Genomic DNA, 27,365 nt, shown 5'->3' with positions numbered 1-27,365 from the left:
GTAAAGAGAACAACTGAAAGAGCAAAACATGCCACATACTGTGGCAATGGTAGGTTCACAACAAGACACCTTGTGCCACTATTGTTACTAAGGGAAGAACAGAAGAAACTAAGGTATCAAGTTTCCATAGTGCCTTCTCTTGCTACTAGAATCCACAAAAACATGTTTCACTCCTGCAGTTTGCTAAAGACTGGAATTATATCAGGAGGTACCAACTGCTTCCAAGACTCCGCAGGAACAGCTGGCCTCTTCCTCCTCTAATCCCCATAGAGAAGTCACTGCTGACGGAGCTTCCCATCCTCCCAAAAGAAAGCCTAGCTTCAGAGTGCACTCTAACAGCAACAGTTCAGCCAGAGACTTTTTTCACCAGTGACATTATCAAAGACTAAGAAAAAGGCTAGAGAGATAGTCTCAGGCTTTTTTGTTCTGGTAAACTCCCATGTATTCCAAGTTTCTCTTATAGTCCTCTCCAAGACTGCACCAGCACTCTCTTTTACAAAATATCCCCAAAGAATTTCTTATTCTCTGTAAGTATAGAAATTAAATCATAAGTGATAGCACAGTAGCATAAACAAATTTTTCACGATTTTGTATAGCACAAATAAGCTCAGTTCTTAAAGGGTCACTGTAATTCTCGTCTTTCTTTGCAGCTTGCTCCCTGGGGAAAAAAAAAAAAGCTTTACTGCAAAGTACATACTCTACAACTAAATGGAGACAACCTGAAGTTATGACAGGACACAAAGAGTGAGGAAAAAAATTGCACAGCACATAACTCTTTTGATATTGCAATAAAAACCCATCTCCTGGTTTTATGTAGGAGTACATTTACAGACATTCTAACGCAAAGAAATTTTGCCACTGAAATTCAAGTCTTCAATTTTTTCTTCCTACTCTTTCTGTTCTTATATTAAGGTTTAATTCCCTTTTTAAGAGAACTTTATTTTAACAGAGAAAGGTTTCATCTCTATGTTATTACAGAGGAGAACCCAACAAGAGGGGACAAAATCATTCCACATGTTTGTGTTCTTGCCCACTCCACGAGATGCAGTTTGCACCAGCCAGAATCTCTCATGCTAGCTCAGCCAAATGTGTGACTCCCCCATTCTGAGGCACTTTCTGCACTCCAGCTAACCAGAGAAAGCCCATCATCCATAAGAACACTTCTCTGCAGAGAACTTTCTTTACTTCTACTGAAGCCTGAAGGACAGTTACTCATGTTCTCAATAAAAGTGTTCAAAAGTGGATTAATTTCAAGGTACATACATAGAGAGTAACTTAAGTTGAAAGGAATCTATACGGATGACTGAGTCCAACTCCTCCTCACATGACTACCTCAGACTACACCATATGACATAAGGAATCATCCAGACACTCCTTGAATTCGGACAGGATTTGTACTGGGCTCACTTCCCTGGGGAGCCTGTTCCAACGACTGATTAACCACCCACCCCGTGAAGAATCGTTTCCTAACATCCCACCTGAACTCCTGATGCAGCTTCATTCCACTTCCTTGTGTCCTATCACTGGTCACCAGAGAGAAGTGATCAGTACATCCCCATCCACTGCTCTCCTTGAGATAGTTGTAGACTGCACTAAGGTGACTCCTCAGCCCCCTCCAGGATCAACACACCAAGCAATCTCAGCTTCTCCTCATCACTCTTGCCCTCAAGACCTTTCACCAACTTGGTTGTTCTCCTTCCAGATAAACCGCTTCTTGCTTTGATGAAGCAAAGACTACAGCTGAGCTTAGCTCATCATCTATACCAAAATCAGATTCAGAATAATCCTTCAGCTCTGAAGGCAGTAAAGTTAATAAGGCCACCTTCAAGGTTAACATTAAAGAATGGGAGTCTTGGTGCAAATTGGGCTGTCTTTATAATCCTAATCTTACTGAGTAAATAAATTATCACCCACAAGGTATAAACTTGTTCATCCAGTGTGTGATACCAGAGTAAGCAAAGAGTTAATATCCCAGTAACCACTTTAGGTAATCACTTAACTTCCATTACAACACTGAGGAATGTAAGAGTAGATATACAGATACTTAGTCCTCAACAAACTCAAGTGCCCAAATTAACAAAATATAATACTAGGTAGATCAAAATAAAAGCTATCTGACTCTATAGATGGATACATGAGGTGAAGGATAGAGAGCATGTTTCCCAACCTCATTAGCCCAAGTTCTTCTGATTTCAAGCTCTTACACCTCAGCCCCAAGAAAGCCATGAGACAAAAATAACCTAGCATTCCCCACTTTCATGTCATCTATCTGGTGAAGACCCTAATGCCACCACAGGAACCAGTGGCAGCAGAAGACAGAATGCGAAGCCAGAGTTGATTCTGACTTCTGTAACACAAGTCCACTGATAATAAATTGACAGTGCTGGTCATTTCCTAAGTCTTCCAAAAGAGCCATAAAAGCTTTTTAGGTCTTCCCCAGCCTTCTGAGAATGAAAACTGGTGCTACCAAGCTGAGAACAACTTCCTAAAGAAACAGAAGGTTTCTCCAGCAACAGGGATCTTGAATCTTTCAACCAAGCTCTGGGTACTAAATCATCAGTATCAGGCACCATTTAGAGCAATGAAGTGACAAGTAAGAAAAACAGTGCAGGGATAGACCCCCTGCTCCTATAGAAGCTATAACTAAAGACCTATCCCTTCAACTCATCCCTTCAGGCTCAGCTGATAGTTTAGTTAAATTTGAAGATATAGCTACATTACAAAATTTACCTTGCCCATCAGATCATCAAAACACCTGTCTTGAAGGGTACAGACCTCCTGAATCTGCTTGTAGCCAGATGATTCTATGGATGACCTTTTCCAGATTCCAATGGCATCTTTACATGCCGGCTTCAAAGCAAAGATTGACAGTAAGGCTATAAAAATAGAATGGATTAAGCTTTGCAAAAAAAAGAGTAATGGTAACAGGAAATCCCTGTTTAGCTTTTCTGTGACATGCCATGTAAGAAAACAGAAAAACATAAGAAATATGTATGGTATATGTATGGCTGACTTAAGTGACTAAGCATGGACCTGCCTCACATCAAGTGTATACAGAAAATCCTTAAGAATCTCAAACTCTTAGTGCCCTGCAAAAGTCATAATGGAGCAGGTCAGCACTGCTCAAAACTACAAAAGACTTCCCTCAAATAGGTCAACTGCCACCACTAAGAAAGTTAAATGTTCATGAAGAACAGCAACATAGGCAGTTGAGAAACTGGTGATTCGGCACAAATGAAGACTTTTTACAGCATTTAGCTCCAGGTCAGCACCACCCAAGTCGTACAATAGTTTATTGTTTATTTTTATCTCAACATAGATGTGATTAGAAGCAAAAGCCTGACCAATTCAGCCTTAGGACACAGACACAGCTAAATAAGAAACCCATTGCTTTGGTGGGATCAGTATGCCCATTACCCTATCCTGGCCTGCTTTCTTGATTGCAGACAAGCTCAACAGTGTCACAGCTGGGTTTTCTAGAATGTGAATGAAACAAGAGGACTTGTCTGTTGCTTCTTTAGGCTCACATTTCAGTGAGTGCAGAAATGGTGCTATACTGGCTGCTGGCAAAAATATGTGCTGCACCCAGCTGCCTTCATTTCATACCCTATTAAACCATCCCACAGGGAGATTTTCCATTCTGCCTGAAAGCAGCCCTTACTGCCTTTTCTAGCCTACCCAGAAGTGCTTACTTCAGGAGGAAGAAAGACGCAGTCTATAATCAGCTTGGGCATATGCAGCCCTACTGTACCTCCTGTTCCCACAATGAGATGTCACACCCCTAAAAAAGTGCAAAATCTGTCTTTCTCTTAAAGAAGGCTCCAGAGGTAACCATCCACTCAGCTGGTGACCAGCTTCAGGACAGTGCAGTGATCTGGAAGCCAGCAAGCAATATGCCCTCCTCTGGAGTTGCTCACTAGTCAAAATAATTTTTATTAGGAACTTAATTTTACATAAGGAATTATTAGTTAATCATAAAGAACAAAACAGAGATCTTGGATTACACTTTGTTAGTAACGGTGCATGAACAAGGCAACAAAATCATGCGGTACTTACAGTGTTTTTGTGATGCACTTCAGAGGAACAAAACTGGAAATCCCAAGTCCTTTGAAAACTGATTATTACTAGAATGCAGTAAATAGCTCACATTACATGGCCAAAGTGGAACTCACTACACTCTTTACACAAACTGTCACCAGCACTATTTTTTGACATTAGAAAAAGAACCATCCTGAGCTACCACTCTCACTTTCTGGGCAAGCACTGGCAGCAGGAATCAGCCCGTCTCACTAATGTTATCTTAGAAAATGAAGAAGCCATGAATAAATTGTCTTAATTTAAATCTAGAAAACAAGTGTATTACATATAAAAAACACTTACTTGTGAAAGAACTGAAGGACCACAGCAGTATTAAACTATTAGAGAAATAAAGAGGGCAACCTCATCTGGACAAATAAGTACTCATGATTTAATTTTTAAGAAGTAAATGGCAATTGTACAGGAGTTCTATTCCCTATTACAACATTACAAACTGTAGAGTAGAAAACAACTTAGTTGTATTTTTTAGAAGTTTTTCAAAAAATACCCAATCTCTGCATCTGAATTTCAAATAAAGGTTTCTAAAGTCTGAGATACTTTTCACATGATCAGCCCTTCTCAGGACACACACTCAGTTTCATTGTTCACAGATCAGAATGAAAAAAAAGAATAAAAAAATAAAAACACCAACAAAAAAAAAACAAAACCAAAAACCTAGCTCTTGTGAGATTCTACATGCTGCCTTAAAATCTTCATTCCTAGTTTTCTCCTTCATGCTAACAGCTATGAGCTGAACCATTATGAATGCTTCCAGATAGAAAAACTGAGTATTTACAACGAAGTTAAAAGCTGTACAACCAAAAAGTGTCAGAACAAGACACACAGATAACAAATTAACCATACAGCATGATGGAAGTTCAAATCCTTGAGACAAGGACCACCACTAAACTGTGGGGGAAGGTGGCAGAAAGTACTGAGCTCTGGAAATGCCTAAGTCTCCCTAGGGAAGCAGTATGGCTCCTACTTAAGCTCTCTTTCCTGGGAAGCTCTTAATTTATGTTTACACTGAAATAAACGGAACAAAACAGTTTATTTGTGGGGGAGCATCTGAGAGGGTGGTTAGTACAGCCCTGGGGATGCAGCAGGAAGTGGGATAACCTCAGAGCCAGGCCCAGCAGAAAGTACATGAGGAACATTAGTTTCCATATATACAGCTCTAGAGACACAACTGAGGAAGGAAAAGGGAGAAGCCAAAAAAAGAGGCAGCTAAAGTGGTTTTGATGTGCCTTTTTTTCAGCTAGCCAATACAGTGCCATTTCATTGAGACTATTATCTAACTCATAAATCCCTATGTATGACCAGGTCCTTCAACTTTGAACCAAGGCATCAGAGCCAGTCAGGAGAAATTATGGTGGAAGAGGTGGCTAGTTTTGGGAGTTAACTGAACAACCTATTAGTCATGGTTCCTTGATTCCTGACTGTCTTATTACCCCCAAATATCCAAAGATGCATTTATGCTGGAGTCCTGAAAGTTGCAGAATTGTCAATATCTAAGTGCAACTCAAGGACCACATAAAAGGATGTGACCTGTCACAGCTGGTTCAAATATAAGTTCCAATACCTAAGCACAGGATAGCCGAAGCCCAAGCCTTTGGCCTTTGGTTTAAGCCCTGACTGAGACTTTATCTTCGTGCATGCATCCACATGAGTGAAGGACGGCGAGGAGCAGGAGGAGGCCTCTTTAGGGAAGGTTGGGAAGCAGCCACTGGAAAGTGGGAGAAGGCACACTGCGGTACCAGCCGCTGCTTTCTGGAGCCCGTCCCAGCATGTGCTGGCAGTGAGCTCTCCAGAGCTGTGCCAGCAGCACATAGCTGTGCGCAGCTCCTGCCAGGAACGGCCTCGGACACCCCCACGCGGCGCTCTCGCACCAGCACAGATCATCGCCGTCGCTCCGGGCACTGCCGCACACGGCTTCTCCCCATCCTCACACGCACTAGGAAAATGCAAAACTGCATTGCTAGATGGCTCAAGAGAAAACAGCAAATGCTCTAAAAACATGTTTAATCACTCAGCTATTCTTTGCAAGGGCACTAGTAAATCACCAACTTTCCAGCACTTCCCTAAGTTCATTTTCAAGTCCCTTTTCATCATCCTAATTTCATTTCTTGCACGAAACTCTAATCAATGGTACTGACACATGGTGAACTAAGATTCCATGCTCCCTGCCCTCACCAAGGTGTATGCTGAGGAAAAAAGAGATAAATGCTGAGGAAAAAAGAAACAAATCAAAACAACCGAAATAGTACCCAGCTTCCTTGCACTAGGGTACGCACATTTCTCTCTAGCATGACAAAGCTGGAGGTTTCAAACAGTGGTCAACAGGCAATCGACAAAGATGTCGCCAGTGTCTTACCAAAGCAGCTGCCACGATGTGAAAGAAAACTTTTACAGGCTGAGGCAATGGACAGCTCAGCAGAAACTAGAGTCTTGATAATCAGGTCCTCCACGCTGGCCATCAGTGCTGCAAGGGGTGGGGGGGGAGGAAAAAGGAAAAAAGTAGATTGTGGAGTAAGACATAATATTCAGAAAGGCACGAGAATATGCACATGTATATACACCTTTGTGAATCAAAGCACATGAGACCCTATGGATGACAAAGCAATGATGCTTGGAAATCCATGCAAGCCCAAGTATATAGAGACATGCATAAGTATCCTAGTGCAAAAGTACTCACAAATGAGAAAGTGAGAATGGTAAATGTGAGTATATATGTACAGTGCAGGTAAGCAGAAACATATGGCAAACAGATCAGCACAAGTCAGCTGGAGTCTGCCCACTGCCCACTCAGAGTATTAGGATTAAAAAAAGAGTTAAACAAGAGTGGGTTAGTGAGATAAGCCATCAAACTACAGAGAATAAGCCATAGCACCGAGATATAAAAATTTTTCTTGTGAACTTTTATGAGATAACTGTGACACTGCACCTTCCTCTAAAGCAGCTGTTCCTGTACCAAAATCCATAAATCTTTTCAAAATTTTATGACTGGTGACAGTTCCCAGTCCTGCTGACCTACAGATAACCCACAGTAAGCTCTCCCCACTCTCCAGCTCCTGAATGAGCCTGTGAACAGAGCTCAGGAACAGGAGTCTGAGCAGACAGAAAAAGCAAAAGGCAAGAAAAGATGCACATTAGACATAGACCTGGATTCTACACTGGACTTGGGATGAGTCATGCAATAGAGAGGATAGCACACTGGTTTTGTTTTCAAGGACAAGCAATAGAGAATTGAGAGAAGGGAGAAATGAACAAATACTGGAGTCATAGTCTCAGAAGTTAGTTAAAGATGAAAGGACAGCCTTCCCCACCCCTCAAAGGGAGCACAAGCAAATCCACACAGACATCTGGCAATCCCTGCTTCAAAGTGTATCTTCTAGAAAACACTTGACTAGAGAGTTTACTTTAGGTCTACAATTACTATTTCTCATGCTCAGATGATGGCATGCAGGGACCTGAACAATTACAGAAAGAGCATGCAAGCAAATTCAGATGTGAACTTCTGTACCAGAAAACAACTAAGTGAAACCAACACAGCATGGAAACATCCCAGCACACATAAACAACCCAGAGCACAAAAACCCTGCCAGCCCAGACAAGGCCAGCACTTTTCAGCCAGCATTCTGCTTCCCTATGACCAGAACCAGATGCATCAGAGAAAGGTGCAAGAAGTCTTGTAATGGATAGTTCAAGAAATCTGCTTGCATTGATCAGTAGTTTACTTAATTATTTAGAGTGTATATTTTATACTTGAGGTTGGGGTGAGGCATGGAGATATATCAATATTAATAAATATGCATTCACAGCTTGCTGAACACATATGATACAAGGTATTGGACAGCCATGAATGCACATGATGGAAAAACAGTCTACTTCCATCTGAAAGCCAGATTCAAACCCCTTTCTCCAGCATTTGAGTATTCCTTGGCAACATCTGCAATATGGGCCACAGCTGCTATCAGTAATTTTACTGATGTCTCAGTATCACAGGTAAATTATCCCTTAAAGGATATACCCGGATTCTGCTCTGCAGATGGAGCTACTCCCAGCAGACCTGGCAAGGGTGTGGAAGAGGGAGCTATTTTATATGAAACACAGACTAAATGAAAACACTCAGCAAAAACCTGAGCCATGGAAAGATGACACCACATCCAAGAGTCATTCAAACTGGCACAGTTGTCCAGAGGTTGGTCACTCATCAGACTGAACAGGTCATGGGAGCAGTAGAGGGAGGGAAGTTTTTAGAAGGAATGGAATGACCTTAAGAAACGGGAAATGTAGGTAAAATATTAAGAAACACACCCCGAGAAAGTCCCAGAATACTAGTTGCAAAAAGGAAGGGGTTAGGCCTTATCTCTGGGGATAGGGAATAAAATGCACAGCTCTAGTAAATAATGAACAATGCTTCCCTCCACCCTGCTCTGGTGCTAAATGGAACTCACTGGGGCTCTTCCTTGACTTCTTAGAATTCACACTAGTGAGATGATCAAGATCCAACAAAGAAATAAAAGAACAAGATTTTTACTGACCTGCAGTATCTCTCCCCTCTTGTTTTAAGTACCTCAGCATTGCACTCATGCTCCACTTGTTTCCATAATCCTCTACTTCAGGATCATCACAGCTAAAAATAAATGAAAGAGGGAGGCTGACACCACTGGCCTACCTCTGTGGATCAACATTAGACCAATTTAGGTAAACTGACCCAACCTCTAAAGAATGAGTTCCATTTTCCATCCAAATACCTGACATAATCTCCACTCTTCTTGTTGACACTGTAGTTGGTCAGATGCATGAACTGGTTTTTGATGTTCTTGGATGCCTGGTCATACCTCACTGTTGCAAATCTGTAAAGAGGAATAAAAATTCACAGTATTTCTTGAACAAGTGGCATTCTTCCCAGATACAGCAAGTATGTCACTACAAATCACAGACTACCACACAGACCACTCAAAAGCAACACCTAGGGAGAGAATGCATGTAAATGAGACTTCATCAAATGCAAAATACAGTTTATCCTCAAAGGACACATCGGGCAAAAAAATAATGTAATAGAATGTGAATATAATGTAATAGAATAGTTGCAGTTGGAAAGGACCTACAACAGTAATCTAGCCCAACTGCAATCATTTTCTTACATTACATGTAATCCCGCTTCAATACATATTTTAGGCCTCAGACTTTGGAGAAAAATAAAATTTAAAAAATGAAGGGCAGAATCCAGAGCATCTGGTAGGTAGAATGACTAGTATGAGGCACTGATAATCACCATAGCTCGTAACAGCAAGCACGTTCCAGTTCAAAAAAAACCCCAAACAACAGCAAAAAAATCAACAAGAGAAAAAACACCTTCACTCTGACAATCCTCCTGAGAGAACAAGAGCTTTAAGTGTCAATGTCTCAAAAGAGATAAGGGCAGTAAGAAAAGGTAAGGGGAGAGTCAAACACATGCTGTCCAAAGAAGCCCCAGCAAGAAGAAAAGTATGTACCAAGGAGAGCACGATTAGCTGCATAAAAAGGGAAATAAGTATGGGGGACACCCCAATGCAAGAAAAAGGAGACAGGATTCAGGAAAAATGGAAGAGGGAGAGAAAGTTGGATGATCTGCTTATGCAATGAAATAATATTCAGAAAAGAATGCATCTGCAATTTTTTTCATTAATAGTCATCTCTCTTCATCCTTCCCCAATTATTTCCCATAGTTCAGAAGAAGCTGAACTATACAAAGACAGCTATCAAGTTACACAAAAAAATAAAATAAAAACACAATCCTTCATTTAGAAAGAACTGCCAAAAAAACAAAGACATTAATTCTCAGTTAAAACAACGCCACTACTGCCCTCCCTTGGTAGCCATTTTGAGAAATACCTGTTGCCTTAAGAACTATACCAACAAATCTATGAAAATGCTTAAACGTATCCTTAAATACACATGTGGAAACAGGGGGAAAAAACCCAAACAACCCATGATATAAATAATTTTAAGTGGCAAGGTTAAAAGAGTGAAAAATATTTTGCACTATATTTTTCTCAGCTTTAACTTCAAATGAAGTCAGAGCAGCTGGCAACAAAAGTATTTGGAAGTTTGGATCCCCTTTCCACATATTTCCACAGCTTAAACTACTTGAATTTCTTTTCAGTTTAACTGTAAGTTTCCTGGATTTAGCACTTCTATTTTGAAAATAATTACAAAAGCCCTGTCATATATTTTGTTCTTATTTATGATTTCATCATCTCCACCTCAACAATCATTTACTGGAAGCATACTAAAAGTATTTGTTGCAATATACTTTCAGCCAGATCCTGGAAGATACTGAGCACAATCAGAGATCCATTTCAAGTCCTCCTAGGTACTTCCAAGCAGAGGGCAATTAGGTTCATCATGCTTCTCAGCTTATGCTTTCAATTTTTCATCCTCAAATATGAGAATAGGAACCCCTGGCAGACACAGACAACATTCTAAACAACAATATTTCTGTACCTTCAAATGCTTGCATTGGCTTCCTTCTACAGAGGCCATCCTTAATTATTAGGTGGTCTGAGCTCCATGCTCAGAATTTTACATTTCCATGGGGACTGTCTATTCAGAAGTATTTCACTGTGTTTCAGAGCTCCCAGTACCTAAGCTTTCTCTTTTACTAGGATGCTATCATCTTGAAGGACATCATGGGCAACTTCAGCAATGCACCAAAAACCTCCAGAACATTTAATTACTCTGATCTACTATCAAAAAAGCCCAAGCTTTAAATAACATAACGCAATGCTTATTAATACATTCACCCAGAGCTGGTTTGACCAGCCTCATGCTAAGTGCAAGCCTGCAAATGGAAAATCCAAGCTATTTCTAGAGCTTCTATCAATAGCCTCTGGATGTCAGAATAGTAACAGATCAGAATACAATGCTAGCACATAGCCCACACTCCTTACACTTTTGTGTTTTGCACTTGCTTGAGACAGAAGAGTGTTACCATCTCTGAAATAACAGTCACAATCACTTTCAGTACTCTACAGTTCTACAGCTTTTCAGAGTATACTTCACTGGATCTTTCTTCCACTGTAGTAACTGTATGCTCTGCATTCACCACACTTGTCTCCAGGAAGGACAAGAGATTTGCAGGCTACAGAATATCTTGCTTCAGCAGAAATTTACCATTATTTTAGAGATAGCAAGGTCATAGGAAAAGGCCTTACAGTAACAGTGAAAAATAGAAAAGGAATGCTTGTAAAATTTTCTAGGTGTTAACTTCAAATAAGAATTAACTCTTGAGGAATCTTATAATATTTTAGAAGATGACTTCATTTAAGGGTAGTGCTCTTTTCCAATTTCATTCTGGGCCACTACTAAGAATAGAATATATGTTACTTAAAAGATAAGGGCCAAGATCCTAAAAGCAATTCAAAAACTATATGCTAAGCAGGGACAGAAAATAAAGGGCAAGCCTCATGTTTTCCTAGTAACAGAATTACCACAAGCATATGCCTCAATATTTTGCATGAACAATTTTTCTAAACACCAAAGGCTTCATGCCCAGGTGTCTCATATTGCTATGACCCAGCCAAAGAGTGATGAAGGCACAAGTACGTGAGTCCAGATCACCATCTGCCAGGATAGGACTGTTTGTGAGCCAAAGCATTACTCGTGGATGCTGCTATGTGGGAGCCTGCAATCAGACAGGAATCCAAGAGTACTCCTAAACCAGAGGCTGGACTGTCTACACGTGGAGGCCCATCTTCAGCCAAAAAAGACTATTTTATCATGGGAAATTCATCTAAACACTATCTTCTGCTTACTAGTACCATCTCTTCTTACTCTGCTTCAAGGAACTGTCATTTTCCCCCACTGTGATCTGTTCCTGTCCAAGTTCTGGACTACTCCATAGACCTTGCAATGCAGAGACCCAACAGACTTAACAGGCACCACTGAGAAAGTGTGTGTGGGCCGAGTGGTTCAACAACTAGATCCACACTGCTTTTAATTCTTACATAGAATTTTCCTGTAGGACTTGTCAAGTGCAAAAAAAAAAAACTAGGAAAAGGTAAAATTTTCCACTATTAGTCAGACAAGAAGGTTTTCTGCCATTTCAGTGCATTCTTCTGTCCCCACTTCATCTAAACCAGCAGTTCTTCTTATTGTTAACAATGTGAAATACTATGCAGGTAGCCAAGAAAGGAATGGATGTCTGTTCTGTATCCACCATCCAAAGAATATCAACTCTCTTTTGGCCTGAATTCAGATTTGCTTTCTCTATAACACAAGTTCTAACCACCAGTTTTCAAAGTTGAATGACTGAACTTTCTTTCACCTGCCACCTCTCTAATGTACTTGGAGAGGGTGCAGGAGCAGAAGATGCAAGAGGAATGGCCCTCTCTGACACCATTAACCTGGGTCATCTCTGAGATATGTATTACACAGAAATAATTACACAGTTCAGAGCAGCAGGAATATAGGAAGCACCTTCCCGTGTCCTAATGTTACGTATTGCTTGCATTCACTGTTGAAAATGAACTGCAAGTGATACTAGAGATATCCACTTTCATTAACTTGTTTACCTGGCCTTACTGCAGTCACATTCTCTCAAAGATCCTCCCCACCTAATGAATCTTGTCCTTTTAAAGTCTGAGGAAAGGCCTAAGTTAAGAAAATTAAGGACACATTCTAACACGGTAAAAAAGAGGTTAGATGCCAAAAGCCTCTAAGCAGAAATATTACATGAGAGTTTCTAGCCCAAAACTACAGCTGGAAATAGGAAAGGTTAAACTGAGGTTGACTGTGCATTGTTCAGTTTCCACACTAACTGCTGCCTGTAATACAGCCTCCCAGGCAGAAGTATATGCAATCATATTGGGAACAGTCCCAGCAGACTCCCTCTCTCACTGCAGTTTCTCCTTCCCCAGCAGGACCGAGGAGATGACCTTCATTTCTGAATTCAAAGCTTAGAATAGAGAAGTGATACTTGCACATTCCACTGTTCTCATACATCTGTTCATGTCTCAGCTGGTCAAAGCCAAGTCACACAGGTGTATTCCAGCTTGGATGAAGGCAACAACCCATTCTCTATACCAGCAACTATGCACTACTACACAGCTCACCTTCCCCAACAGCACACTTCCCTTCCCTCTGGCTGTACTTCATCTTGGATCAGAGAGGAAGAAAGAACAATCAAAAGCAAGCAGAAGGGTGGCAGTAGCAGCAGCAGGTAGCCTGGGCAGCACAAAAAGAAAATTAAGGGAAAAATCCTCACTAATTCCTTCAGACTTCAGAACTACTCTCAGTCTCCAGACTAACAGTATAACATCTGGAGACATCCCAGCTCTCTGCTTCCCCGTCATGCTTCAGGTTCACCTTTGGTACTCAGATACTGACAGATTCCAGTCTTCCTTCCCTTTATTGTAAGAGTTCATTAAAACCCTCATAACCACACTTAAGCCTTAAGAAGGTCACCTTCTCCACAAGTGCCATGCAAGCTTTTTCCCTGCTCACCTAGCAGTCTATAAAACATGTCTGAGCTCACCCTGAAAAATCCCCAAATCTACCACACCAAACTTTGGCCCTTTACCCACATCCCTACACTGCCTTAACCCAAACAACTACCCTTTTACTGTCACAGCTTCAGGCAGGAGAATACCCAAGGGATTGTACAACGCTCTTTGCCTTATCTTCAGCATTACTTCAGGAGATGAATTAACCACAAGGTAAAGTTTGCAAGTCATTTCAGAAACACGTAAACTGGATCATTAAATATTTACAGAAGATGTTACATGGTTTTGCATGAAACTTGACAGCTCTGGAATGCTTATTTGAGGCATCTAATCAGAGCCTGGGAAAGGAAGGGAAGAAGGGGAAAGACTCTGGAGTGGGAAGAAGGAAAGAATAGTTAATCCCTCTTCTCTCAAATGACTTCTACAAAAAAGCACACATTATGATAGACTTTTCCATGACTGCACACCAAGTTCCTGCATAAATGTCCTGGAAATAATCAGTGTAGTGCTTTTACAAGCATGCTCCTCACGTTTTATGCTTGGAGTCACTTTCCCAGCCCCTCGCTCCTCCCCATGCATTAGACTTTAGCCTCCCTGTTAGTCTATTAGCTGCCACTTTGTTTAGGGAACATAGTTCCCTTACACTACAGGACAGAAAACAGAAGTCCAAAGACCATCACAATCCCCCTACCTCCACAATCCCCCTACCTCCAACATTAATATGTTTCACAGCATCCACCTGATACATCAGTTAGCAATCGAGTACAAACATGAGCTAAAGCTTGTAAGGGAATTACTAAACATAAAAAAAAGTGTTTTGGTGACACCTCTGTGATGGCAGTTTCTATAATCAAAGCTAAATAAAGTTACTCAAACAGTTCTATGTTCAAGAACAAGATCCAGAAGCAGTTTTACCAGATGTTTGCAGGAACAGGATGGGAAAATAAAGACTTTTTTAAATATTTTCACAACAAATTTGCATGTTTTCAATTTATGCATTGCCATTAACAGAAATTTGAATCTTCCAGGCACAAGAAAACACCATGAGGACAACCAAGCACTGGCACTCACAACTCAGGTTGCCCAGAGAGGTTGTGGAGTCTCCTCCCTTGGAGACATTCAAAAGCCATCTGGACACAGTCCTGGGCAACTAGACCTAGATGGCCCCACTTAAGCAGGGGGTTGGACTAGATCCCTTCCAAACAAAACTGCTCTGTGATTTGGTGAACTTCTCATGTTCTGTTTCTCACATTTCTCTAGTTTCTCATTGTTCAGACTGTCAGCAGCTTTAACAACTGCTTAGTAGCCTGTCTGTTAAGCACAACAGTCGGGCCATGTAGTTATGCACCTTGGTGATTCAGTAGTTATTCGCCTCAGTGATCTGAATCCGATTATCTTAATTAAAAAAAAGAAGCAACATAAAGCCTTCTGGCTTGATGGCCTATCCACTGGCCTGAAGCCCAGCAGGTAAATCTAGTGAGTAACACTGTTCCACAGCTTCTGCACGGGACAATGTCTACTGAAGTGGCTGCAGTCCAATCCCAGGTGTCCATGCAGAAATAAATGAGTTGTACTCCCTAGGGAGAGGAGGCTGCTGGGCAGGGGTTACTGCAAGAGGGACAGGGCTGCTGCAGCTGGCTCAGCCAGCTCTGGCCTAAGCACAGCCTGTGAGCTAATGTGAATTCCTTGGCTCAAAGCAAACACCTGAATTCTTTGGAAACCACAGGAATCCAGCACAGAAATGGTGAATATCCCAGAGGAGCCAGTATCAATTAGGAAGCCAGGCTACTGAAGGATGGGTGTCACAAGGCTGAGTGGTGTGAGCTCACGTGGCAGCACAGCAGCTAGTGGCAGGTGCTGCAAAGCCCAGAGGTCTAACCCCAGAGCAAACACTTGTGTCCCACTGGAAAGTCTCCCCAAGCTGCTGCTCCTTGGGCCTTTTGCAAGAATGTTTTGGTTTCAGCTCAGTTTTACTTCTTTTTCTCTAATCTACTTTTCAAATTCAGTGTAAATCTGAATGACAAATTCCTGATGGTCTACAACCCTTCCAGCTATTAAAGCTAAAAAACAGGGCTGTCTAAACATGGTTTAGGAGAAAAAGCAGTCTATGAACAAGTCTCCCCCAAAACAAGGAGCCATTTCATTATGAATTCCCCACACTATGTGTCGAGCCCTCATCATGCCTGCAGGCACCAAAGCAGAGAGGTCCACCAGGCTCCCTTCTGTCCCACACAGAAGGAGGGGAAGTTAGACAGGAGAGAGAACTAGCAAAACAGGCAAGGCTCTCAAACAGCATAAGCTAATCCTGGCCTTGTACTCTCTTCAGCTGTACTTCAGGCACGAGTCAGGCTTGTTATTCTCCACTTACATGAATGCCCCTCCAAAAAACAGCATAATCCACCAATTCAGCAGTTGGCTCTAAATGACTCCCACATAACTGGGCTTGGTGAGTCACCTTCAAAAGCATGTCAAAGAATGTAATTAAGGCTGTAGTTTATTAACAGTGTACCTCTTATTCAAACAACGATATAAAAGGTATGTCAATAAATATATTGCATCACCTGTTTTGGAAATCTCAGATAAATAAAACTACCAAGATTTTTAATGTATGATCAGATGACAGTTATACCCTGGACCAAGTTTGCCATGACCTATACCTATAACAAACCTATACCTTCAATGCAAAGGTCCCAGCTACAATTCTCCAGGCTGTGATCACAGACAACCAATCTAGATTATAACTGTCCTTTCCAGTACAAAGTTACTAAATATCTGCCAATTTAACAGATGTATGGCAGCACACTCTGTATACTTTTTTTTTTAATAAGTACTAGAAAAGTGTTCAACACACTTTTCAATCCAACAGGAGGATCTTAAGTCACCCAGCGCTGATTTATGTCTTACACACAAGCTTCACAGCTTCAGTTGTTTCAAGCCTGAAGTAAGAGAAAAAAATTCCCACCCCACTGCACTCCCTCCAAACAGATCACTGAGTATCTCCAAACTAATCTATTAGCAGTGTTCCTTCTAGAGGTTCACCAGGCATAAAATATGCAACAAGTTTTAACACAGTTCAAGGGAGGCATGGCTAGAAAAGTTGTATTGTAACAAAAGATAAAAACAGAGTACTTTCACTGATACCACTCTTAATAACTCTCCAGAAGTCTGACTGTTCACTTGAGGCTCTGTCCCCTTATACAGCTTATTCTACACGGAGTGGGGTGGAAATAGCTCAACATATACTCAACATCAGTGCTTCCTAAGTTCTCCTCAGTAGTCTTTTAGAGGAAAACAGAAAAAAACCCAAGAAAACAAACAAAAAACCAAACCAAAACAAAAAACCTACACAAAGGACAAAAAAACAAAAGCAAAACAAAACAAAATCATGACACAAGCACTTTGAAGTCATTATCTTCCTAAAAAACTGCATTTAAAAAAATAATAAAAGAGAGAGAACTTTGGCCAGGGCAAACCAAATAGTTATTCAGCACTTCCAACACAGCAGCTGAAGGCTTTGTTACACACATCTGGGTACAGAGCCCTCCTACATCCTTCAGATGAAACTTGGAAAGTGAAACAGAAGGTACAAAAATGTTGGATCCACAATCTCTTACTTCTCCTTAGCTCTGAAGCCTCAAATTCCACTCTAGATCATGGCATGACAAGTCTAGCTGTGCCAGAAGAAACAAGGCCTAAGGAAATATCTAGTCAAACATGACAAATGTTTGTTATACCAGGTCTGTTCGTTGTAAGATCATGGCATGTTATGGTTTCCTCATAGCACTACTTTTCTGGTAGAGACCACCAAGTTTACTGAAACAGTCAGGTTCCTCTTGGAATATGCAAAGTGTAACACTAGAGAGGAACATGATCTTTGAGACAGACTAAGAAAATGGAAAAAAAAAAAAATTAAAACACCAAGCTAGGCTCACCCTTACTACACTTCAGAGACTATCTCCCTTCAGAAAGCAAATACACAACATGGCAGTCGCCATAGTGCACCACAAGCACGAGGTGAGATTCCAAAACCAGACTGCTTTGTTCTGCTGGTATTTTTTCACTTTAGATTGCTTCTACACCACCTTTGATTACAGACTCTGACATTACCTCCCAGATCTCTGTTAGAAATTGTTTTTACCTACTCTTAAGCAGCATGGTTGTTCTTTTTTTCTTAAGCAAGGCATTAAAAACAGCTTCTATTTCCCAAGGTTAAAACATTTTCCTCCCCTTGCAGAGCTAAACTTTTGTCCCAGCTTTAAAACACAGCATTACACTATGTGAGGCAATACAGTGCTCTCTCCCAGCACGTAACTCACACTGTTAAAAGAATGGCAAAACAGCTAAATAGGAAGCAATAATCCAGTAACTCCAGGTCCTTTACCTCTCACCAACCGAGTCTGCAAATGCAGGGTATGGGGAAAACGCAAATTGCTACAACTAAAGACCGCTAGTGCCACCTGGAGGCCACACAGAACAGCCCAGCTAAAGTTTTATCAGCCTCTGCTCACCTTGAGCCTCGTCCTCCAAAGAGAGCTTGCCAGCACTTGCAGCATGAACGTACCAGCTGCTCAGCCACAGTAGATGGGAAAAGCTTAAGGTACTGGTTGCAATAAACTTAGAGCTACCATGTGAAAGCACTCAACTACAAATCCTTAGCCATAGCTGACACTTCGGCTGAAACTGCTCAGTGGTCAGTTGAATTTTAGTAACAGAACCAGAGCTACTCTCCAGAGCACAGAGTTACCTCTCTTGGGAGAGAGAAAACAACTCACAATTTAATTTCCTCTACACCTCTTCCATAGTTGCACTGGTAGAGTACTATACCACAAAGCAGCATTAAGATACCTAGTGCTACATGTAGTCTCCATATACTATCTACCTCTCACAGAAACCTGAAGGATGGGACGCAGTTTGAAAGAAAGGAAAACTTTAGGAAGTAATACTGTGGTGTCCTGTAGATGTATGTTCCACTCATCATGTCATGTGTGTCAACACCATGTGCACCAGATTTGATTAGTTTAAATAAATGCAATCAAAACACACAAAACTGCTAAGGATTTCAGAACACTGAAAAGTGATTTGCAAGTATTGCTGCCAGAGGGGAATTGAGAAGATGAGCACGGAAGACTGAGAGTCCAGAATTTTTGAGACTGATGTTTCTGAACATATATCATATGCACTTCCACACTCTTACCCTCAAGCAAAATATATTACTCTACTGGCAAAAATGCACACTTATCCTCAGAGTAGAGTACTTGTCTTTATACAGATGAATTTTCCAGAAATTCCTTTGTTACAAGATCAGCAGAACCACCTTTAAGATATTAATGATGGTGCAAATCCTGTTTTTAAAGGCCTGCTACGTACTGCCCATTCTGAAAACATGCTGGAATTCTACACTACCTTGTTTCTCTCGTCACTTTCCATAAGCATGCAATATTAGCAGCTAACAATGTAGCTGCCAGTTCCCAAGAGAAAAGTCTTGCATGACTGGTATGTTTAAGGCTCCCTTTCTAAAGTGAACACAGTTGTTTTCGTAAGCTTTCCACTTATGAAGACAAGCTTCCCCTTTCTGCCTCTTTTTAGGGAAAAAATGTGTTCATGTTATCTTTGCAGGCAGAAGCACATCACAACACACCCAAAGGGCGTTCAACAATTTCATAGATATTTCTTGTGGGGTCATTATTTATGTTTTCTTTTGGTTTTATTATCTTCTTGGAGATATTATTATCCAAAGATAATTTGGATTCAGCACCTACCCAAGTCAGAGCCATGTCAGGCATGAACCCTAGAGATATTCCAAATACATCAGATGTGCTTGTAAGAAAGATACAGCGTTACTTAAAATTATTGTTGAAGACAGCTGTGTGGTGTTCCTTTCTCAAACATCACTACAATTAAAACTCTGATCTGTTGGGAATTCAGAGGGGTGATTGCTTCAAATCCATTACTTACTACAGACAAATATTTTGCTAAACTTCTGGGACAAAGAAAAACAGGTATTTTTGGTAGACAAGTGTTGATTCTAGGGAATCTTAGATGTCCTTTGATGACTTACATGCAAAGGAAAATTGTTATCTTGAAGGGTGAAAATAGTGAACTAGCCTAAAACCACATAGTAGATACTGCAGAAAATACAAATGCTGACTTAAAATTTAGAGAAGTCATTGAAATGAATGAGTCACTAAGCTCATTCATTAACACATCTCCAACTACTTTTTTTTTAGGATAAATTTGAGGACACTTGGATTCCCTTCTCCTCGGAGAATAGAGAAGAGGCACAAAGGTATCAACAATCCCAAGTTTCAAGAAGAACTCAGCATTGAGAATGAACATGCCAATGACAACCTGTTTGGCCATTCAACCCTTGAAAGCTGAAAACTTGCTTTATTAATTATATATAAAAAAAAATAAAATCCCTCACTCAAGATCCTATAATCTATATGAAGCAACCTGATGGGACAAAGCATGATGAAGTACAATCTATTTAAACTCTTCAGAATTCCCTAACTGGCACTTTCCTCATTTTACTATTGTTTCAGGAGTAGAGAGGCAATCCAAGAAATATCTGGATCACCAAGTGCAGGTACACTGAAAAACAAAGACTTCTCTCATACCTGGCCAATCCCTCCTCGTAGAGATAGACGACGAGTGGATCATAGGATGTCACCAGAACATAGAGACGCACATCGAACTTGAAATCTGAAATACAGTTGTCAACAAGTCAGGGACTGCAAATATCTTTCAGACATCATAACTAGTTGAGGAATTTCAACAGACTCTGCGAGCAATAAATTATTATCTGCTGCTGAATAGGTGGCTGAAGCTATTGAAATTGAAAAGCTTCCAGGTTTTAATGAATTATCTAGCTACATTTGTCTAATGCTAGACCAAGCTAGACCACTCAATTATTCAACTAAACTCCTGCAAAGGTTGCAGAGATCTTCAGATGCAGGGTTGGGGAAAGGGAGAAAAGCAATTCCTAAGTACACTCACCATCTATGAGCAAGGGATTGCTGATGTAACGAGACACCAAAATGTTGTCTTCCACTACGATTTGATTTGGCTGCAGAAGAACAGAGATTTTAAGAGTGAAAAAACAGGAGATGTAAAGTGTAAGAAGAAATTAGATCAAATCCACCATTTTTTCCTGCCTTTCCCTCCTAAAGCCACCCTGCACCAATAACGATGTCTGAGGAAAGAAGAAATAAAACCAAAATGAAAAAACACAACTGTCAGTCACAACACATTTAAGGTCATTAGATCCTAAAGAGAAGTCCAGGAATGATTACATTACATTACAAAAAATCCTGCTCACTGAATTTTCCAGTAAAATACTCAGACTACCAGAGATTTAATAGCCACATGACAATGATGTAAAGAAAAAAAAAAAACCCACATCTAAGAAGTAACTGTTACTCTGTTTGCTTCTCAGGTTTAACCAAAGACATGGAGAAGAGGTTTAGAAGACCCAGGATGGAGTATGCAACTACAGTTGGTGAGGAAGTCACAAGTGAAGAAACTTACTCAACTTGTGATCTTTATAACTACATCCTGGGCTGGTATCCAACTTTTCTGCCTACCTTCTACTGAGTGTCAGTTTACAGCAGGAGCTCCTGCTGTACCCAAAAGAAGCTATGCTTGTAGGTAAGAACAGAAAGCTCCAACTATGACAAATACACATCACAAAGTTATGGGATCTGTTGAAAAAGCTTTTACTTTTTGCTGTATGCAAGGCTTTCTTGTAATCAGTTTCTTGCACGTCGCTTTCTTGCCTTCAGTTTGCAAAAGAGGCAAGAGAATCACAAGATTCTACTTTTATTCCATTTTGAATCTATTCAGCTACAACACCAACATCACAAGCAAAAAATCTAAGCATATAAAATGCTTATACAGAATGTGAGATAACAAGCTCAGTTTTCCTTAGAATATCACACAAAAGTGACATACTGTTCTATATAGATCAGGGAAATGCAAAGGTTTGCTATTTGTTTGGAAGGGTTCTAGCTGTTTTCAAAAACTTTTGTGATGAGATTCTGAAAGACTCTTTTAATGGCATCACACTGAAGGAAACTGTCCTGTAGGCCAAACCAGCTGTAGTGCTTCTCAAACAGAAATACACAAAGGGATATTGGTCCCAGAAGGGTATTTTCTCCAGGTCATGGCCAACTGCCATGTGAGCCTGAGCTCATTCCTCCCTTTCAAGCAAAGAAAAAACTGAGCGTAGCTCTGGAAATACTTACCTCATAGACTTGGCAAATTGCTCCCATATTTTATGGGAAATGATCCAAGTAGAGAACAGATGAAGCAGCATGACCCCTTGAGTGCAGGGAAGGCTAAAGGGGTTTGAATGAGTGAAAACAAAATGACTCAACAGTCATTTTGCTGTTGAGCATATTTATTGGAATCCCCTCATGTGTTTGGCTCCAGTTCAGATATATTTGTTACCTATGACAACTTAACTCCCTGCAAAGCCCACAAAGAGCAAAAGACATTAAAACCTGCACATTGATTTCAAAGAAGTACCCCCATTACACCACAGGCAGGACACACTGGCCTTTAGATAACATAGCTTTAATACTGATACACTTCCTACTCTATCAAGGTTCCCTTAAACTCTTCTTTTCCATGGGGAAGTGGGAGACAACAGGTCTGTTTGAGGACTGTTAGGTCACGCAGGGAAACAACTAAGGAGAGTTCTGGAAATCTCCACAAGGTCAGCCTACTGTCAGCCACAAAGATAGCATGAAGCAGCACAGCTTCCCAAACTGTCTCAGGGAGTATAAACTTGCTCCTAATAAGCTAAGACCTGAAGGTAGATTGCAAGATGAGCAGAGCATAAAAAGATAGACAGCTTCTGGCTACACAGCACAAGCCCAGGCATGCCTTTCAAGCTGTTCAGGGCTGTTGAACTGCTCACCAATATATGGCTGAAACTGAGAGTAAGGCCAGTGTCCAGTTAGATGCCTTCATACCTCTTGCCTGGAACCCAACATAGTTTTGAGGACAGTGCTACTGAAGAGCAGTCTTTTTAGTGAACACTTACATTATTTATCAGGTAGACACCTCGACCTCTGGAAGAGGCCACAGGCTTCACTATCCATGGGCCTCTGTCCTTAGAAAAGGTATCTGGTTAAAAGAAAACAGCACAAGTCTGCAACATTTTCTGTTTTGCTTATTAACAGGGGAGCAAGAATCAAGACTGTTGCCTAAGGTAAACACTTTAGGGAACTCCACAAGGGGATCAAACTCTGCTTTTTTGATGTCCTTCTTCACCCCTCTGTAATCACTGCAATTATTCCAGCCCCTCCCTAAAGCCCCCCCTGCTGCTCTGATAGACCATTCTTCAGCACTATGCCTCCTTTTGGCACTTCTCACTTCAGTACTCCCAGGCATTAGGCAGGGATATTGTGAAGCTGATCATCAACAATGCTGTGCACATATAAACTCCTCCATTTTGGAGTCTTAAGCCTACACATCAGCTTTCTGAAAACTTACACAGGCATGGAGTAAATGGAAGATTAGAAATAATGTAATGAAATCATATGGACCTTTTCTACTCTCTTCCCAGCTTTTTTTTCCTCTAATTTTGTTGCCTTAACCACTGGCATGATCAAAAATCTAGGATATTAAAAATAATTCCCTTCCCCCCACACCCCATTATTTTGTTTTATGTCTGGGCATCACCAGCTCTTCACTTACTACAGAAGTCCTGGTACTCTGTTGGGAGGATAAAGGTCTGAGGTAAGATATGGAATGTCTTGAACCCATGGGCCAGCTGCATTCGACAGACGTTCTTGTACAGTCTGTCCTTTCGCGTCAGTTCATATGACCTGGAGTCCCAAAACAAGAGACTGAATCTATTTTTCTCCCCAACATTTTAACAACTCTTTGTCCTAGTTACTGAAGTATCTGCAGCATTGTCAGATGTCTAAACCCTAAACTGCAACTACTCTCAAGCTTTACTGCCTCTGTCTTATGGTTGTATTAATATCGTTTGTGGCACTTCTTGCAATTCCCAAGACAGAGTGAAGCACAGCAATCTGTTATAATGGTGGTTACAAACTTCAGCTGGGGACATAGGACTATCCCTCTAACTAAAAACCAGAAGTAACAAATAATTTATCATCAAATAAAGAAAATAAAATTAAAAATCCAATATTTGGGCTACAGACAAGCATTTTAATTCATATACTATTTCCCAAAAATCCCAAAGACCGTTAAGAATGATGACAGCATGTGGCACTAGCCCAGTCTGTTGGGATTTTACAGCACCATGTATACTCTATTTCTGGGAGGTATCTATGTTCAGATTTTTGCTAATCACCACAGAGATGTTTAACAAAACATGGTATCAAGGCCTTACCTAGGGAAATGATTGACTTTCTGAACATCTGTAAGGGAACGCAGCAGGCAGGGCTTCAAGTGTGATCCTGTCCACATGAGATTATAATCACTGCTATTAGGGTGAACCTAAAAAGCAACATCAAAAACACCACCCAGAAAAACATCAAGCTAACGAAAAGCAACACCTTTGTCCCTAGATCTACAAGGCCAAAGCAACTCTAGTTTATGACAGTCTTCTCTGCTATCTCTAATACAAGGGCAAGTTCAGCCAGACTGCTGCCCTAAGGTATTCCCATGGTGGGAAATAACCAATGCAAATTTTTCTAAACAAAGTTGTGAGACTGCTATTTTTCACAGACGGTTTAAACACAGCTTGTAAAGCATTTTAAATCTCTTCAGAAAACTTGTCAGATCAATTCCTTAAGTTGCTGTTATTCTGAAAAAAAATCAACCCTACGCATCCCTCAAATTGTTGTTAGCTGCATACAGGACATTCTTTAGAGCAAGACAGGTGCTAGAAGAAAAGTGTGAAATTCTACATGAACACTTCTGAGAGCTTGTAAAGGCTGAGAAATTAAATCCTTCGTATTTTCCCAAGGGTGTCACACTTTAAAAGCAAAAAGAGAAAAAACACATGACCAAACTTCGGCATTCCTTTTCCCCTATTTTTGAAGGCTTAAGACTAATGGGTTCTCCTTTGAGAGAGCAAAATGACATCTTTTCAGTCTGACTAGCAGAGTACATTAAAAGGCAAAACCAAAAACCTCAAGGGGGGCCACAACTTCCTGGTTCTAACCCTGCAGACTTAAAACAAATAAACAAACCCCCAAAAAATCCAAAAACATTATCATTACCTCCCAGCCCAGCACAAAATCAGGTCAGAAGTTCCTTGCACTCACCTCATGGAATCCATGGGCACTCAGAATGCTCCGAACCAGCCGGCTGTCTGTTCGCACAATCTTATAGGACATATGGAAGCGCTCTGTAAAGAGGCAAAGAGACACAGGATTAGAGTCTGCACATGGAAGAATAAACCAAAGACACTCATGCTACCAAAGAAAAGGACTCAGACAGTACAGCTGCACTTAATTCACAGAGAGTAGCAGCACATAACAGGCAAAGGGAGATAGGAAATGCCAACATCAGCATCAGTGAAATGACTTACATCAATCCTTAGCTATTATATAGTAGCATCACAGAACCCCAACATATAATGCACTGGACAGTATAACAAATACCCAGATTTTATCTTTTAAACATTCCATTATACAGACTGCTTTATAACACTCCAAACATGATTTTAGCTTTCTTCTCTATTCAATACTGGTATTCTTAGCTAAAAGTAATTGTGTCTAATGCCCCTCATTGACATGGCTAGTTTATGTGATCACATTTTAGATCCTGAAAACCCAAAATAAAGCACTGAATTTTTGTTTACATCTCATTCACCTGTACCGATCTTCCAACAAATAAGCGCAAATACAACAAGAAATAAAGTAAATAGCACAAGGAAATAAAAAGATAAACTCACTATGCAAGTAGAAAGTCATAAAAACAAAGGCAGTAAGCAGCCCTGGAGGTATAAGATAAACCAAAAGCAAGTAGCAAGACTAGAGGTCAGTTGTACTATAAAAGGATGTGGCAATCTAGAAAAGAGTTCAAAGACAGTGGAGAAAGAAATTGCAACGCTAGAATACAGAACTGCCTAGAAAAGGCAGCTTACAAATTGACTCAAACTGAGAATAAAAGGATGAAGATTCAATTTAACTTCAGGGAATATGTTCTTTCAACAATAGTAAGTCAGAAAAGTAAGAAGTAGCATAATCAGGAAAGAAACAAAGCTGGAAGAAATTTAACAAGTTGCACTATTCAGCAGTAAACTTGTTAAACCATGTGAGAAAAAGTAGAAGAGACCCCACGCTCCAGTAAAAATGAGTTACAATTACCATCAGCTTCTGGCACCATCCAAGTACGTTTTTAACTCACATGAAAAGGATCAGGAGTTTCCACATATAAATCACCTTCTCCACCCCTTACCCCAATGAGCCAGAAGCATTTCTGCTTGGATAGGATAATAGAAACAAAAGCACCAGTTACCTAAGAAAGGAAAAAACGAGAAGAAAGAAGTGTCAGCAGCTTCACAGAAAGAAGCTAAGTAGATTTTAGCTTTCCTCCAAGTCAGCACATCCAGAACAAGCTCCCAGCTGTACACACCCACAAGTACTAACTTTTCAAATCCAAAGTGACTGTTTATAACAACCCAGCCTCATTAGAGGCTCTCCATTATCTGACACTAGACAGGTTTGGTCTCCCAACTCAAGTGCTGCCAGCAACCATTTTGTTAATGGCCATCTCAGGGTTGTGAGGCTGTAGACTCAGAGATTTGTTACTACAGATTATCATTGTTCAGCTGTGGGGCTTGCTGCTTTATTTCCCAGTGAAATGCTCTCAAAACTCACTACAATGATTGATTTTAAGGTCTTAGCTCTAGTGAATTTGCATTCTGGTTCTAAGTTCTAGGATGGCCTTTGAGTTCAATTTGCAAGCAGACAGTTCCAACTCAACACACATCAGGGCCCAGTGGAGGGACAGACACTTATCATAGTCTAAAGACATTAAAAGCATTCACCAACAGATTTAGCATTTCTGAATGTCACAGTGGTCAGAGACTAGAGAAGATTCTGATTTCTTTCCTATCACGTCCTCTTCCCACCACAAAGTGAAGGGAGTGTCCAGTAAGAGACTTTTACCTCGTGCCTTCAAACCAAAAGCTGGCATATATTAGCACCCACCTCCAATTAGACGGAGGTAGCTGTCCTTAGTCAGAATGGCTTCAGCATGAAATACTAAGACAGGGACCCGCCTGCAGCCACCACCGGTCCACTTGATACATGGATGATCCCTGAAATGACAGACAGTCAGTATAAGCAACTGCTGAGCCTCATACCTACAGCAGTTAGTTACAATAACGACACAGCAATTCTCCATATTTACTCACCTAGCCTGTGGACAGCACAAAAGCAAACATGCTGAGGAAAATAGTGGAAGATTAGTGAGGAGGACTGTAAAGATACCTAAGTGACTTACAGCTTGGGTATAGAAAAATACATATGACATTCTAACTGTTGTCTATCTTTGTGTGTTTCACAAGTAGACCATCTGAAGTCAGATAGCACAGAACTGCAATAGACCTCAAGGCACTCTATCAAATATGCTTGAGATTCCTGCCCTGCAGTGGGAAAGGTAAAAGCACAGTGGTAAAATACACCTGCAAGAATCCCTGAAAAAGAGGTACAAGCAGCAGCTTCAGTGATCCTCTTAGGAAGGACCAAACTCCACAGTGCCCGCCTCTCTGCTTGCACACCTCTGATGCTGCTTTGGGAATGCCCCGGTGATCAACGTAGCAAAGAAATTTAGTCTTGGCATTTCAGCCAGTTTTGTGGTTGTGAT

At 40.7% G+C, this 27,365-nt stretch overlaps 1 protein-coding gene across 21 annotated transcripts in view; it reads right to left on the bottom strand.

Moving 5' to 3' along the window:
* The window catches only part of TTLL5 (tubulin tyrosine ligase like 5), a 134,802-nt gene that overhangs the window by 103,548 nt on the left and 3,889 nt on the right, over positions 1 to 27,365 (bottom strand). For 16 of the 21 annotated variants that reach the window (XR_001522002.3, XR_001522003.3, XR_001522006.3 and 13 more), the window contains exons 3-12: positions 26,708 to 26,817; positions 24,815 to 24,897; positions 23,935 to 24,041; positions 23,271 to 23,401; positions 22,615 to 22,697; positions 20,565 to 20,634; positions 20,186 to 20,270; positions 8,835 to 8,936; positions 8,622 to 8,713; positions 6,452 to 6,559 (exon numbers count right to left, since the gene is read on the bottom strand). Coding sequence is in view for 13 of the 21 variants with exons in the window: in XM_015629957.3 (XP_015485443.1) it covers positions 6,452 to 6,559; positions 8,622 to 8,713; positions 8,835 to 8,936; positions 20,186 to 20,270; positions 20,565 to 20,634; positions 22,615 to 22,697; positions 23,271 to 23,401; positions 23,935 to 24,041; positions 24,815 to 24,897; positions 26,708 to 26,817 (971 nt within the window). In the remaining 8 variants the exon portion in view is untranslated. Of the gene's footprint in view, positions 1 to 6,451; positions 6,560 to 8,621; positions 8,714 to 8,834; positions 8,937 to 20,185; positions 20,271 to 20,564; positions 20,635 to 22,614; positions 22,698 to 23,270; positions 23,402 to 23,934; positions 24,042 to 24,814; positions 24,898 to 25,446; positions 26,013 to 26,707; positions 26,818 to 27,365 lie in introns of those variants that run through there. The other 5 variants (XM_015629963.3, XM_015629964.3, XM_033515177.1 and 2 more) reach the window with 5 other exon arrangements.

Source organism: Parus major, chromosome 5, assembly GCF_001522545.3.
Source record: "Parus major isolate Abel chromosome 5, Parus_major1.1, whole genome shotgun sequence".
Lineage (NCBI taxonomy): Eukaryota > Metazoa > Chordata > Aves > Passeriformes > Paridae > Parus > Parus major.
The sequence above is the reverse complement of the archived record's forward strand: the minus strand, read 5'-3'. Positions and strand labels throughout refer to the sequence as shown.